Here is a 15,937-nt window from a genome sequence, read left to right on the forward strand (position 1 = left end):
GTACAATGGTAGCAATATAAACGAGGAAACAACGTAAAAGTTGGCTAAAATTACGCATACAAAAAGCAGCATAGGAATAAAAAATAACCTTTGATTCTGACACCTCAAAGACATTTTCCTTTAAAGCCCTGGAAAGAAAGATCTCAGTCTTCTCATATCAGTAGTCCCACATTAATCTTTTTGTAGACCCCAAGAGAGTATATGAGGAATAGTTTTATGAAGAGCATGATTTTTAGCTAAGAGGAGACCATCATTAAAGAGTCAAAGATTTGAGCAAGGATTATTTAAAATAACGCAATGTCATACTTTTAGCTAACACCTAGATTTTCTCCCTGTTATTCCAATCATAGGAATTTCTTTACAAAGCATGTTAACTTCATTTTTTTTCTCTTCTCTTTATGTATTCTTATCTTGCCCCACAAAGAAGACAGACAAAGCTAGAATGCCATTTAAAATATCCTTTATTAAATCAACACAACTGTGTGAAATACACAAATAGGAGAGGCTTGGAAGTTTATGAAAGTCAGATGGCATGGTTAAACAGTAAAAAAAGTTATTAGAAACAAAATGTTTGAAACAAAAGAAATTAGGAACAAAAGCTGAAGTTGCACCCAGATGAAGAAAGAATCACAAAATTAGAAAATTAAATATTGTAATAAAATTAGTCAGGTAAAAAATGAGTGTACTCTTCCTTTTGTGCTAAATCTTCCTGACAGCCAGTAATTGGGATAAAGAATGAGCACTCACAGAGGATACCAACATTTCAGAGAGGTGAAATGAACCCTTTGCATCAGTGTAAAAAATTTCCTTCACTGTAGAAGAAATTGAAGACATATCACCACAGAAGCCTTTTTTGATATGTCTTCTGTAAAAGGAAGCCCTGTTTCATAAACCTTGAGCTCTTCCAAGGTATCAACAAGTACTCAATAAGGGTGATCTGGGTAACACAGCCTGATTCTCATTCCAAAAAACTATTGGCAAAGACCCTCACTAACAACATTGTAGGAAAATAGACTGTTGCTGGACAAGAGTCCTGACACGGCTGAATAACAGAACAAAAGACGGGGAACAGGGTCGTAACAAATGGTCAGTTCCCACAAGGGAGGGAGATAATCAGCAGAGTTCCCCTGGGACCTGTTCTATTCATCATGTTTACAAGAGATGAGCACTGAGGTGGCAAAGTTTGCTAATGTTAAGAAGTCATTCAAGATAGTGAGGAGAAGAGCAGACTCTGAAAGATTGCAGAAGGATGAAACTGAGTAATTGGACAATACAATGACAGATGAAATTCAGTGTGGATAAATGCAAAGTGCATGATGGAAAAGATAATTCTCGCTTGATATAGAAAATAAAGGTCTCCAAACTGACCATCACTGGAAAGCTCCTGATGTTGTGACAGACAGTGTCATGAAACTATTAGCTCTGTGCTCAACTGCAGTGAAAAAATCAAATCACCATCACGATTTTTAGAAGGGGAACAAAAAGCATAATTATTCCACTACATGTATCTATTTATGCACACTTTGAATGCAATACTGATCACAGTCATCTGAAAATGAGTAGATTGAAACTGAAAAAGATATAGGCAGGGCAAGTATGATCAGAGGTATGGAATGGTTTCCACCTGAGTTGAGTGATAAAGAGCTACAATTTCACAATGGACATGAGCAGACTGTTCATTGCATCTTCCCACACATACATGATATGATCAAAGTAAGTGAATAGGAACCAGGAGCCTTTTCATCCTAACCAAAGAGCAGGAAATGTTCCTTTTGACAGCTTCCTCTTTACCAATGATGCTGTCATGCCAGAGGGTTACATAAGGAGACTTTAAAAGTAGCTGGAACAAAGGGATTCCTTTAGGGTTGCTAAGATGACAAACACAACAAATTCAAGAAATGTTTACATGAAGTTTGAATTTAGTAACACTCAGGTCACATTTAGAAGTATGAAAACAGAGAAAGAGACTTTATTAAGGGTGTCCCACATAGACAGAACCAGTTACCTGGCCCACTGGAATCTGCAAGGTTAGAAAGCTGGCATATTTGAAGAACATTGCAGTAAGGTAAAATATTCACATATTGGCAGATACAAAAACCCAGGCCATCAATGTAAGAGCAGAATCAGAACAATGTAATTCAGTGTTCTGTCACCAAAACCCTATCCACTATTAAACTAGATGCCATTTAGTATTTCAAAATACTTTTTTTCTTTATAGGTTTAGTTCTGGAAGCTTGTAAATTCATTAAATTTGTAAGGAACACTAAAATCTCAGAGAAGATTGTAACCTATGTGTAATCTTTAAGGAGAAGAAATTGTCCCTTTTGCTCACATGGTCGTTCATTCTTGATGTGGGTTTACAGTTGACTACAGAATTAATGAAGAGTGTGTGTTATACACTGTTACTAATCAAATAAAAGGGTGCATTGCCACAAGCATTTCTCTTACTGACTCGATGGTACATGCACTTGCTTACGCTCCTATGTGGCATATAATTTCTCTGAAACTCCTAGGAAAACAATAAACTTGTTCACAGTGATGCCTCAGCTAAAACTTCACAAGTCCCATATCAGCAATCAGAACACAACTTTTGCTCTTAACAGATTTAGTCTTAGATAAGGGAATCTGAAGGAAGAATAAATTCCCTGTTAAGTAAGACAGACTGAATCTGTTAACCTGCAGAATATACTCACAGTCTTTCTTTTTGGTAAACCTTTTCCATCATGACATTTGTTATAACAACAATTTTTCAAAATTCTACTACCCAAATAGCTGCTTCAGGAAGATTTCCATATTAAAACAAAAAGATGACAAAGAGCAGAGATTCCTTGACTTTGTTATTGCTAATTTAGTAATTGGTGGACATGTTGAAAAGGATGATATAATGAATATCATACCAATAAGGGTTGATGGTACAAAGACTCCCATTGCGATAGCTCATGTGCCAAGTTATATGGCAAATTACAGAATTCATAGATAATTTTAGAACAGTCAAAATAGAAAAATTGTCAAACCCATACATGGTTATTAATATCCTTCACTATGGCAAGACATTACTAGTAACTGGGTGGTATTACTGTACCTATTTCCAGTATATATAAGCAAGAAATCTTGAGCATACTCATGAAAACTAAAAATAAAATAGAATTGTATATCCACCACCGAAGTAAACTGTTTACTAAATATCTATTATTACATTATAGCACCTATTATGACAAACTGCCAGTTTGGCTTACATTACTGTATTTTTAAACAATAATCAAGAGCTGGCAGAGAGCTAGATAAGTGCTCATTTACTGCATTTTGTATAAATCTAAACAAACAAATGTATGGCATGTTGTCGTAATGGAACTTCTCTTGGCTGCTACTGGATGGTTACTTTTTGTACCATACATGTTTTGGAGTATTTTCCAAGTGTACCTGGAACAGGCACAAAGTGACTCTCATACTGGTAATTTCTGCTCCATGTGCAAGGAACGAGTGCAAGATCCTGATGTAAGATGAAGGTACAGTGAGAAGGGTCTATTCTGATATTATCTTTTATATGGAAAGAATGTTTTAACTTTGCACTGGACACCACAAAGTTGCAGGACACTGTTCAAATGATGCCTTATAGCAAAGAATGTGCCTTCTCCAGAGTAAACTGATGTTGCAGCAAACCACTTACATACATCACTACAATCATTTGCCTGCAAGATCTGATCAATGTAAAAGAAGTTACTAACTGTCCCTTTGCACACCAGCACTGAAGTCTTCCTTACAAAACACTACATTGTCTTAATTTTCTTGTGATTTTTTTCTCTTTTTTTTCCCTTCCCATAACCATTATGCAACTAAGATTTTCAGTTGTAGGAAAAGTCAATCAAGGTTACAGTAATTTCAGACTTTACATCAGCTGTTCAGTTTCAAGGCATTGAGAAGCAACCATCAAACTTTGTTACTGTCTTCATCACACATCATTACTGAATCTGAAGGACTGATCAACGCATTGGAGTCATTTGAATACTCATTTTATAAAACTTTATACAGTTACAACAAATAAAAAAAGCCGTAAGAATGTAGAATTAAAAATCAAATAAAGTGTTTATCATAATGAGCCTTATGTTTTCAATATAGTACTTCACATTATTTTGTAATTTAATTATTTTATTTATGCAAATAAGGCCCCAAATGCTATTGCACTCAAGAAGTTACACACTTGACATTTTTACTCCTTACAATGCAACATTTTATAATGCCTAGATATGTTTATTAATTAGTGATTATTAACACCCAGTAAACAACATCATGTCTTGTAAAAACACAATCATTCTTCACAGCGTGAGGCTGAAATCTATTATTCACTGATTCCATATGCTGAAATACACTCAAATGATCACAAATGACCTCAAGCATTAGATAAATGTAAATGAGAATGGAGTAGAAAATGTGCTTTTGATTGATATCTAAAAGACCAGGTTTGAAATCTTTTGACAAGGGATGAAATCTGAAATCTCATGCACTGTGGAAATCTACAAAATCTAAGCTTCTGGATGGACATACCATACCAGCCTCTCCTCAGCAGAGTGTCAGGGGCTGCTCACAAGAGGTGTTCAGCACGTGGAACCTGAAAGACCTGGGGCATGTGTGGCCTTTGTCTACCTGGTAGGCTCTTATTACGATGCAGAGATGTGTCTCTAAGTTATATGGACATGCACCCTAAGAAAAGCAGAATTTTTCCACCCCTCAGTGCTCATTTAAAAGAACTTCTCTACCTTGACTGGCTACATAAGGATAGGGTTAAATGATGTGAATGATAGCCATTAAAACTGTATGGGTTTAACCCTGTATGTTAGCAAGCTTATTCTGCATTAATAGTTTGCTTTTGTCAGCCCTTTTTCAGCTTTACTTTTGTCACATTTAAAAGGACTGAGAGCCCATCTGGAATGTGAGACATCAAAAAAAAATTATTTAGACACACAAATAAGAGTGCACTATTTGCTCTTAGCTAGCCATCTTCTAATTCTTAACCCTATACCATGAATATGAAATACTTTACAGTTTACTTTTAAAACACTGCAAAAGATGAAAACACTTGAATTTTCCAGCTACTCACAGTCCCTGTTGTACATGGAGATACCTCAGTGAAGCAGACAGTTTAGTGGCACCACCTATTACAGGATGGGTAGGAAGGGATCTGGAGACAATCTGAAACCAGTCTCTAAACCTCTACAATTCTCATCCTCCAGAATGTGCCATCAGGGCTAACTCAGAGGCAACAAGGCAGGGCACTATGAGAAAAACACTGGGTGCAGCCTGCACCCCAAGACACAGTCAATGAGAGAAGGGCCCCAACACCCTGTGCCTGGTTCCCATGCTCCCTGTCTGTCCTTGCAGTGACAACACAACACTGATTGCACAGACAGGATGACCAAGAAACCTCCCATGGATGCTCGAACATCCACCTCAGGGGCAAAAGGCATTTGTTGCAACTCTGAATTCTATTTAACATGAAACCTGCCAGTGGTTTAGGTACATTCATTCCAAGCCTGATACTCAGTACAACGGGCAGTGTTGACTCTGCAGCAGCCAGATTTCAACCATACACTAAACCCTGGGTTGAAGACACATAGTATATGCTAAAAGAAGATAAAAAGAGAGGTCATGTCACCAAGAGTAATCATGCTGTATTTCCTATGCTAAAAAGCAATTAACTTTTTTTAATACTTCCGAATTTCTGTCTAGCATCACTTACCTACTTATATATACATCTATGTCAGCACCAGTAGCATATGTCACACTTTCACACATTTGCATACATTTCACATCTACAGTAAATACAGAAGTATATGCATGAATCAGTAATATAGTTTAATAGCATCTTGAGGAAAAAAAGTTTAGCAGAATCTTACCGGCTTGACACTTTCTGAGCCTTAAATACTCCAGCATTTTGGTTTCTTGTGATGATCTCATTTACATCTGTAGTATAATTGTTAAGAATTATCTACAAAACTAGAGCAATAACAAAAATATTAAACCCCACTCTTTTCCATTGCTAATACCTTCATAATGTCTCTCATCTGTTTCGTTTTCTTTAGTCTGTGCTAAGAGTCATTTATCAGAAGCAGAAATTTCATATTACTACTCCAGCACATTAGCCATATATCTATGCAGCAATTTGCTCTTGTTGCCTACCTCTACTTACTGTTTCTTTTAAGGAATTTCCAGCCCGGGAAACTGACAAAAGACTTCCCATACCTTGTATGTATTTAAAGATAACTATTTACAAATATAACAATGACAATCATAAGGAACTGGAATTTTTTAGCACGGTTACTAAATGTTCCGTTTACTTCATGCTGCTTTTGACAATATCATTATATTCCAGTGCTGAGTTTTTGGAGGCTTATGGGTTTTGAGTACCTGCCCTGCCACAAAGACACATACATTGGTTCCTGGCTCTGTCTGGGTGAATCCAACACACAACAGGATCACCTTAACCTATAGGCAAAGGAGTTTCTAGTCTATTTGCTTTCCTGAGAAAGATTTGGAACTACCATAAAAGAGTACAAAGCAATAAACGCCTTTTCTTCCCCTTAGGTACCCCAGCAGTGCCTCAGCCTTGTGTCTCAGCTTGTTGCAGTTTGCAAGATCAGGTGACAAATTTTAGTAGCTGTTCAAGCACGTGAAAGCAAAAGCTATGAAGGAAAAGTTTCAAGGGAAGCTGAGCCCAGTCATCTGTGGTTAGAAAGATAACCTTCATAATCAATCATCTGTAGCCTGTGAGAAGCCATTGGAAGGAAAAGGTACAGCAAGTAAGTGAAAACTATGAGAATACTAATTATCACTAATTGTCACTCAGTGTGAGTCCATATGCATTTGAATGATTTGGTCTCAAATATGAAAAATTATCTTAGACATTTTTGGTAAAGACGCCAACAATCCCTCTTTTTTATTTAAGGTGTAAAAAATCTGATGCTAATTAGGAGGATGTTTCTAGGCCCACAAAATATCTCAAAATTTTTGCAAGTGCTCTTATAAGAAAGCTGAACAGTAGTTTCAGGCATTTTTGAAACATCATTAATATATCTTTTTATTTACTTTGCTGAAATCACATAATTGGCCTTCCTAACAGAGCTGGTAATTAAAAAAAGTTATTTTAGGAAAGCCTCTATTCAAACAATGGAATAGACAACTGGTATTTTCTGAAGGCAAAAACTAGCAGAGCAATAGAAAACTGGTTTAAACAAATCTCTGTAGTTTGGATGTGTCTTTTAAATATTTTCTACAATATGCAATGAGAAGTAGTAAATGAATGGTCTATACCTGTGAAGCAATTGGAAAGCACATAAATAACTCTTATGAGCAAAGTACGATGTTTTTAAGTAAAGGCAGAAATAACATTGCTGATAAATTAGCAACACTGCACTTAAATTATATAACTGAGCAAAACTATTAATAATTGTTATAAACATGTTAGCACTAGCTTTTTTAAATAATTTATGAGCCCATGTCTTCAGGCATTCAGGCTGAACATGACCCTTCTAATCTAAATTTCCCAGGACTGTTGAAAGATCCATACGCTGTATTTTAATGGCCATTATAGTGCACTGCAACAATGTTTTGTATTATTGATGCTGTCAGACAGTAGTTCAAGTCACCAGAGCATGGTGTGAAACATAGCTAAGGCAGAAGGTACACAGCCTCTCAGAAACAGGAGAGAATTCTTACTAAAATGAACCTCGTCCTTGGATTTGGACATGTTGAACTGAATAAAGATGCTTCCAGTGTTCTGAGGAAATAGAATCTGATGTTCATGATTGACTTATGTCATAGATACTACCTGAGTTTGAAAATTTGTGTCTGAATTCATATCCCCCAAAATTACAGACTGGTATGAATCTGGTAACTTTGCCCTATGTATATATTAATTATTCACTAGATATGTCTGTATTTTGAATTTTAATACTTTTCTTATTTAAATGATCCTGAAAGAATTTAGAAAAAAACACACTAAACCAACAATAAAGCTTTGAACCAGGCTGCATAAGGAGTAACGTCTGTCTTTATTTTATTGAGTTTGCTATATAAATGATCTATTTAATCAATTAAAACTGGATTGTGATACGGAAAACCAAAGAGTTAGAGTGAAGTCTTTTAAATGGATTAGCAAGTCAAATCATAATATCCTTTTAAAAACCTCCAGAAACATAATACATAAGATCATGGATCAATATAAAAATATAGCAATATGTTTCACAGTGAAAAGGTTAAAATGACAGCAATTATTTGAAATTAACTAATTCATAAATTGTTTTAATTTCTAACATTTCAATAACATATCCTAATACAGACGGTGAAAACATACATAGTGAATATTTCACGTGGCAGTATGAAATGGAGATTAATAGGAAGCATGTAAAAAATTAAAAGAAAAATCAAGTCCTAAAAAGCTTGAGATTTCACAAAGCAAAGCTGTTAGTTATGCTCACTGAATAGCGATAGCAACAACAAAAACAACAATAATTATGATGATGTTGATAATACAAAGGCAGATTCTCAGATGCAATGCACTATTGCCAGGTCGATTTTCAATTACATTTCACTGATGTATTCATTTGTTTCTTAATGTGCTCATCTTGCCCATTAAGAATAATTAGCAGGCTTGCTTGGTGATTTCCTGGCTTCTGACAGGGATTTTTTTTCTTTTTTTGTTGACAACCACTTTTACTTTTTGGAAAGTAATTTTTGGATATTATAGTATGACTGGCATGTAATTTAAGCTTCCCAAGAAATTTAAAGGGAAGATGTAAACAGTAATTTTAAAACAAGATTATTTTAATCTATAATACCTACATAAAAAGCATAATACTAGGCATTAACTGTTCCTGAAGAGCAGAATCTGGGAAAGAAAACAGTATTTTATCCCACATTACCTTAATTTGGTATGCTAAACAATTAAAAATAGCATCAGTAATAAGAAAAAATAGCAGAAATTGGTCATTTGTAGTCAGCAGCACTTAGGTCTGAATGCTATTTTCCAATTACACCTAAAATTCTTCCTGATTTCAGTGAGCCTGGTGTGGCTGAAACAGATCTAAATTTAGCCTAAACTTCTGTTATAGCTAGTCACTACAAAAGAGAGTGCAAAAGAAAATTACCGTAAGACAGATCATAAAATTACTACTGAAATCCATAAACTACATAAAATGCAACATAAATTTTATTACATGCACTTTTAAGAATACACTCCACCTACATGGTAAAGTTCGTAGCCTGCTGCACTTTGGCACCCTGCTAATATTAAGCTCATTGTAAAATCCAACAAAATAAAAGCACTTTGAATGCTGAGCCTTCTGAGCACCAAATGTTAAAAAAGAAAAATAAATTCCTGTTAGAGTCATCCACCAATGGCTTTCCCATTAGGGATTTACTGAGTGAATACAGATGAAGACTTCTTGTAGGACTTTTGGAAACAGAAGATATTTCTAAAACACTGTGAAAAACTAAGGTGTGATAATTGGATGACAGGAACAGTATCTTTTTTCAGGAATAAAAGCATTTTTATTTGTTTAATTCCAAAGGCTGAGTGAAAACTTTTGGCACTTGCCAATTTCCCTTGCTATAAAAGACTTCTACATTTCAAAAAAGTTCAGGTGTGTTTATGGAATCTGCTATGCAAGATACTTGCTGACTTGATGATTACTGAGCCCACCTGAAGCTTTCTGTGGGTAAAGTGGCCTTTTGTTAAATACCTGTGCTTCTATATAACATTAGCTTGTTTTGTTAGGCTAGTTTTGAAACACTTCTTTCCTTCCACATTTTTCATCTTCATAATGCCACAGAAGAAAGATTGGAAAGGGTAGCGCTGATTAAAATGCACAGAATAATGAATACTTCCTCCTCAAGACACAAGTCTAACAAGCTAGAATTTAACAAAATAAGAATCCCTAGGACACAGCTGAGAACTTACCTTTTCAAGAAAATGGAGACTTTTAGCAGGCTTACTTCAAGTTTGAACAGATATGATCTAGGACTGGCTGGTTTTAACATGAAGTTGTTCAAGTGTTGTAAGCAATTATAGTTACCTCAGTTACCTCTGAGAAAGTCTTTTTTAAAGGTAGTAGCTAACATGATTGCACTGAAATATCTCCTGTTTTAACAGGCATCAGCAACTGCAATTTATTCAAGCCACAGATTAGTTTAACTTTTTTTCCCCCATTAATTACTTTTTAAGTTAGCTCTCAAATACATACAAAACTCAAATCTAAATAATTCTGATGCTGCAGAGGCTGAAACCCAAAAAATTAGCCTGCCTTAGAATGTAAATGGAAAGATTATCAAGGAACAAAAGCAAATAGATATCTTCCTTTTTTCCCTCTCAATTTCCAAGAGCTATTAGTATTCACTGTATATATCTGTTCTTGTTCTGTGCTGATATTTAATGTGGTCCCAAATTATGCTCACTCATTCTCTCTCTTAGCCCAAGTCCAGTTCAATTTTCTGAACTGTATGTTCATATTAGAAGGGCATAATAGCAATTTAATTTATTATAAAAAATACAATAAAATACTTTCTACAAGGGACAGAGGAGTTTTGCAATCTTACATCAAAAGAAATAATGATAAATTGATAATTGATTAAGCAAACTAAATGGGTAATTTGCAGGCAGTTACAACTTAGCAGCAACAATGAAACATTTCAATATACACTGGAAAAGCTGTGACAACACCTGAATGCTGGATATGTTTTAAGAGGCTGGCATGTGGAAGTAGGGGGGGGGAAAATCTAGCTCCTTTGCAAAATGGATACATGAAGGGGAGCTAATGATTTGACTCACTACTATACCTCCTGTGAACATGCAGCATACACATACGAGTCTTTCAGCACTCGACCACAAGACAAATATTTACTACTGTACTTGCTCTATACCAACACCTGCATTTTTAATTAAAGGAGAAAATGTGGCATTTATGACGTGGGAAGCTGTAGCTCTGTTCAAGACATTCTACATGTATTTTTTAATTACTTATGTGGGGACTTTTCTTAATATACCCCATGCTGTCTGTCTTTATATCGATTGTTACTCAGCAAGTAAAAAAGGAACGAGCACAACAAACCAGTTTTCTATCTGAATAAGGATACTTTTGATGGCCTTTTCATTTCCATCAGTTAACAGAACTTCTTTGACATCTGCAGAAATAGCAACCTGAAAAAAAGAGCACAGCAAACAATGAGCAAATATGCTTGTCTGTGTGGAAGTGAAGACAGGAGTGACAAGCCTTCAGTATCATGCTTCCTCACCTATTTCTCTGTAACAATCTTCAATCTTTTTTCATTTTATGTCTGCATTATTTTAATCATTCAATCAAATCAGTCAATACTTTTATCATTCCATTTGCGGGAGCCTCTATCTTGCTATCATTCTGTTCCGTAATTGCATTGTGACAGCCGATGATGGTATTCTGAGAGGCTTTCATTTGCGGGCTTCTGTTTATCTAGTAGAGCCATCATACAAGGCTGTCACTCTGCCTTTCAGCTTGCTTCTGTCTGACTGCCTGATGCCCTTCATATAACTTTGCATTGCAGGCAGATGGCTTTGTAAGGGTAATTTTTTTGTGAGCTTTGACATGCTCGCACATTGGGCTGTAACCTCGACACATTGTATAAGAGCGACAGGTTTGTCAAATGCCAATCAGTGTAACAATATGCTTTTATTTGTAGAGACATAAAAACTTGTCTAATGCACTGCACTGCTACATAATATCTCCTGAATACATGACTCAGAACCCAGAGAATGGTGAACGACTCTCCTGAATGGCCAATCTAATTCAAAAGAATCTAATTACCGAGAGCTCTGGATCATGTTTGTTGGTGTAATAATGCAGGCAAAACATTAGCAGCTATATCATGGTGCTCCAACTGTGATTCGCCAGGCTATTCCTGTATCTTAGCAAATGGGACTATAATCTGAAAAAAAAAAAAAAGCTTCGGCTATGGCAATGAAAAACAGACCGTACGTGGCCTGGAATGTCACAACAAAAGATATTGACTACACCGAGGTAAAATGTTTCTGCTCATCGAGGCAACCATAAAATCAATATGATACGAAAGCAAGTCAATCTAGAAGGTCTCTCAAGACTCTGCAGCTTGACCGCAGCTGAGGCTGTTGACAGTTCTCTGACCCAGCAGTTGGAGGCACTGGAACATTTTTCCTTTTGTTTCTTCCTCTGAATGGGATTGGAATTGAGAAAAGACCTACCATGAGCCCAGCCAAGCATGTCATGCCACCCCCTAGCTCACACACAGCAAGGTCCCTGAAAGAGAGAAAGGAAATGGTAGAACCCATACAAATTAGATGAAAATGGTCAGAGAGACATATATGTTACAAGAACAAATTGCCATCTGCAGTAAGAACTGAGCTACCAGGAAGTTGTAGAGACATGACTAGGCTACCTCATGTCGTTTTGCGTTTTAAAAATAATTATGAAATAGAAAAGTCACAAAGCAGGCAAATCAGTGGGGGTTCCCTCATTAGTGTTCAGTGCAACATTACCACCGCTGAGCTGAAAAATCTGAGAAGGTTCCCTTTTTTCCCTTGTCAATGGCTCTGTCTTTTAGAACTAAACTAGCTAGAGTAGCGAAAGATAATTGTTAGGAAAGGATAACAATGTTAATCCACATTCATTCTTGCAAAAACAGCTAGAGAAGTAAATGGGGAAATTAATATTATTTATATATCTCTCCATATAGTTATGCCTAAAAGCCTTTTTATATTAAAAAGAGAGAAGTTTTAAAGCAAGCTGTATACCACAAAACAATTACATATGAAGAAATCCGATCCTTCAATTAGCACTTAAAACTGCAAATGACCTACAAACAATGCTGTTATGAACAACGATGGGAACAGCAAACGGTTAAGCCACAGAAAACCAAACGAAGTTAGTGTCAAGAGCCTAAACTGAGTCTGATCAAAGGGCTGAATACATGGTCTAAAAGGCTGCTTTTAACTTAGGCCATACTGTGCTGTTATTAAGACGTGCATGTGAAATATAATTTGGCGCAAAGAGTGTGCCGGATGGGAGCTTGCAGGGGGAGCCATAAAGAATGTCCTCCAGAGCCATGGCCTGCCCCAGGAGGGGAGGAGGGAGGGATGCTGACCCCACATCCAAACTGCGTGAAGCAGCGTCTGGGGCAAGGCAGAGCCTCAGCTTAGGAACACACTGCTTTAAAGCAAAATCTGTGGCAACTGTTACAGCTGGCAGAAACATTCCCATTGAGACATTTCTGACAGGAAGAAAATGGAATTTCAGCTAAACAGTTTGGGTGGGGGGTTTTTGGTTCAGCTTTTCTTCTTGCCTCAAATATCATCATCTGAAAATCTATTTTTATCTGGAAGTATCACCTCACTACTCACTTGACACTGATATTTAGGAAGAGCATCTAGGATGCCTATCAGTATACAGATGCTGATATTTTGTTCACCGAGGCGAATGGACTAGGCTGTATGACTGTGTACTAATGCTCACTGTCTGGATAGGATAGATTTATTTTTCTTAGACCTCACAAATTTCATTTGAAAAAAGTCTAGTTGTCCTATTTAATCAAAATGAGACAAAAGATGGACATAAGTTGGAGGAACAAGCTGTATATAAACTCAGTGGGAATATAAAAACAGATTTAGAAATTTGCATTTTGTGGTTTAAATAGAACGATTATAAGCTTTTCTCACATAAGTTTTTATTTTCCTAAACCAAGAGTTATATATTAAAAGTATACACATATGGTAATATATATGACTTACAAGGCACTTAATCCTTTGTGAGAGTCATGCTTACCGAAATAAACACAGAAAGTATTTAATGTGAAGTTTCTATTGCATTTTGAACCAAATTTCTATGTATGGAATATATAAGCATATACATACATATACACATAATTATCTATGCATGCAAGTAGTTTATTACAGTGCAAAGTTTCCATATTAGCAAATTTGAAAAGTCATACGTGTCTCTCAGGCAATATTTAGTGACATTTATTAAGGGGAATTAAAATAAGAAACTCTACTCTGAGAGTACTGTTAAGGGGGCATAATCCTGAGAAATCAGGATGTGAAACTTCCCGTTTACTCCATGACAGTTTGATGGATTGTTCTCCCCGAGTATCCCAGCTTGCATACACAAACTAGGAAAATACCCTTTGAGTAAACAACATCGGGAGGTTTGCTGTGAGAACAAACAGAGCATATGAGCCAATGCGTGGAGTTGGGCAGCAAAGTGCTACAGGGACATCCCTACGGCAGCAAAGGTCACACAATGCAATGCTCAATTACACTGGGAGGAGGCAGCATCAGCTGCCAGATTGGTGTATTAGCTCCTCCTCTAATGGGCCAGGCTTCGTTCAGGTGAGAGTAGAAATGAGGCTCTACAAGCCAGGGCAGGGCACACTTTGGTGCGAGGCCTGCGATTTCAGATAGGAATCTGAGAAAGTTGATATGCTTTCTGGTTTGGTACAAGGGGCAGGGACTTACAGCTTGGTCTTCCTTATTTTACCAATACCATATGCACACAAACTGAGGGACTTTGTATACTCCAAGCTGGTTTACTTGGCATTAGCCTTACACTCTCACCCAGAACACAATTTATGCCTCCAAATGCATTGTTATAATGGCTTTCATTGCACCCTATTTATCCTCTGGACAATGAAACTTCAAGGATTTCCAAGTGCCAATCTCACTATGCTCAAGGGGAAAGAAAGAGGATGCAGGATGGATTTTATTTCTAGATGTTCCTATTGGAGCCTTGATATCTGACTTCTACAACTTTAGTGGATGGGAAAAAACCCAAAACTGAACAGAAGTGCAGGATGTTTCAAAATTGTTTCACAAAACTTAAACACAGGTGCAAATTCCTCCATTACTATATGCAGTGACTATTATGTATTTTATCAGGTAATACTTTGCTTGCTTTTGCAACAGATGTCAGTTTAAAGAATATCTTATTTTTCCTGACCTTCACAATCAGTACTGATCGATTGGTGCTTCACTTTTGTTTCCCAAAAATCAAAGTGAAATGAAACGCCTTGAGTGGAAATCAAAAGTCTTTGACATATAGCAGAAAGCTTGCTGTGCAATATTAGTACCCAAAGGCAGCTCAGAATTCTTTGTTAAGAACAACATGCCTTCACCTTGAACATTTTAAATTTAATCTGAGGACTTAAATCATAGCAATCTTTACCATGCAGATACAATAAAACTAACAGATTGAAAAATATCTTTTTATGTTTAACTCTGTACCTGAATATTTCATTATGCTTTAGGCAGTAGTAAGCCAGCACTTCTTCAGATGGCCAGACACCTATAAAACAAAGATATTTGCTTCCTTAGAACGGATTTTTTTTCTCTAAAAAAATATTTGAATGCATTTAACCATTTGCAGACTTCTACCCACTGGTTCATTTTCTAAATCTGTCATAATAACATGGACTAAAGAAAAAAAAAGGAAGACGTGGTTTAAGCATTAAAATTGAGTATTTCATACATTTCATCCCAAATAATTATCAGAAATTTACGATACATGCACATATGCACAAACACACACACGTATATCTATACCTATACTCAAACTTCAAAAGCCATATAAAATTCAGTTCATTTGGGCATTCACATGAACATCAACCTGTTTGTACCAGGCCAGATGCAAGGCCAACTCTGCCTTGTAGCCTGTTTCCAACAGGGGACAGGAGTCGTCTCCTTTTTCATTAGCTACAGATCTCATCATACCACAGTCACTCCATTTCTTCCCATATTATTTTTATTTAGCTCCTTTTCTCTTAGTCTTTGTTAGGTCAGGCATCACTCTGACTGCAAGGGACACTGACCAGCAGCACATGCTAAGAACAAATACAGGACTACAGCAATAAAACAATGTGATTTCTAGTTGTGGCTCAAGAAGTTGTT

The 15,937-nt window shown here is 36.4% G+C and overlaps 1 protein-coding gene across 1 annotated transcript in view; it reads right to left on the reverse strand.

The window, feature by feature from the left end:
• The window catches only part of CAMKMT (calmodulin-lysine N-methyltransferase), a 230,098-nt gene that overhangs the window by 29,448 nt on the left and 184,713 nt on the right, over positions 1 to 15,937 (reverse strand). Inside the window, exons 4-7 of the mRNA XM_071577328.1 lie at positions 15,275 to 15,335; positions 12,242 to 12,296; positions 11,125 to 11,188; positions 5,892 to 5,958 (exon numbers count right to left, since the gene is read on the reverse strand). Of these exons, the coding sequence (XP_071433429.1) occupies positions 5,892 to 5,958; positions 11,125 to 11,188; positions 12,242 to 12,296; positions 15,275 to 15,335 (247 nt within the window). The remainder of the gene's footprint in view (positions 1 to 5,891; positions 5,959 to 11,124; positions 11,189 to 12,241; positions 12,297 to 15,274; positions 15,336 to 15,937) is intronic.

Source organism: Pithys albifrons, chromosome 2 (genome assembly GCF_047495875.1).
Source record: "Pithys albifrons albifrons isolate INPA30051 chromosome 2, PitAlb_v1, whole genome shotgun sequence".
NCBI lineage: Eukaryota > Metazoa > Chordata > Aves > Passeriformes > Thamnophilidae > Pithys > Pithys albifrons.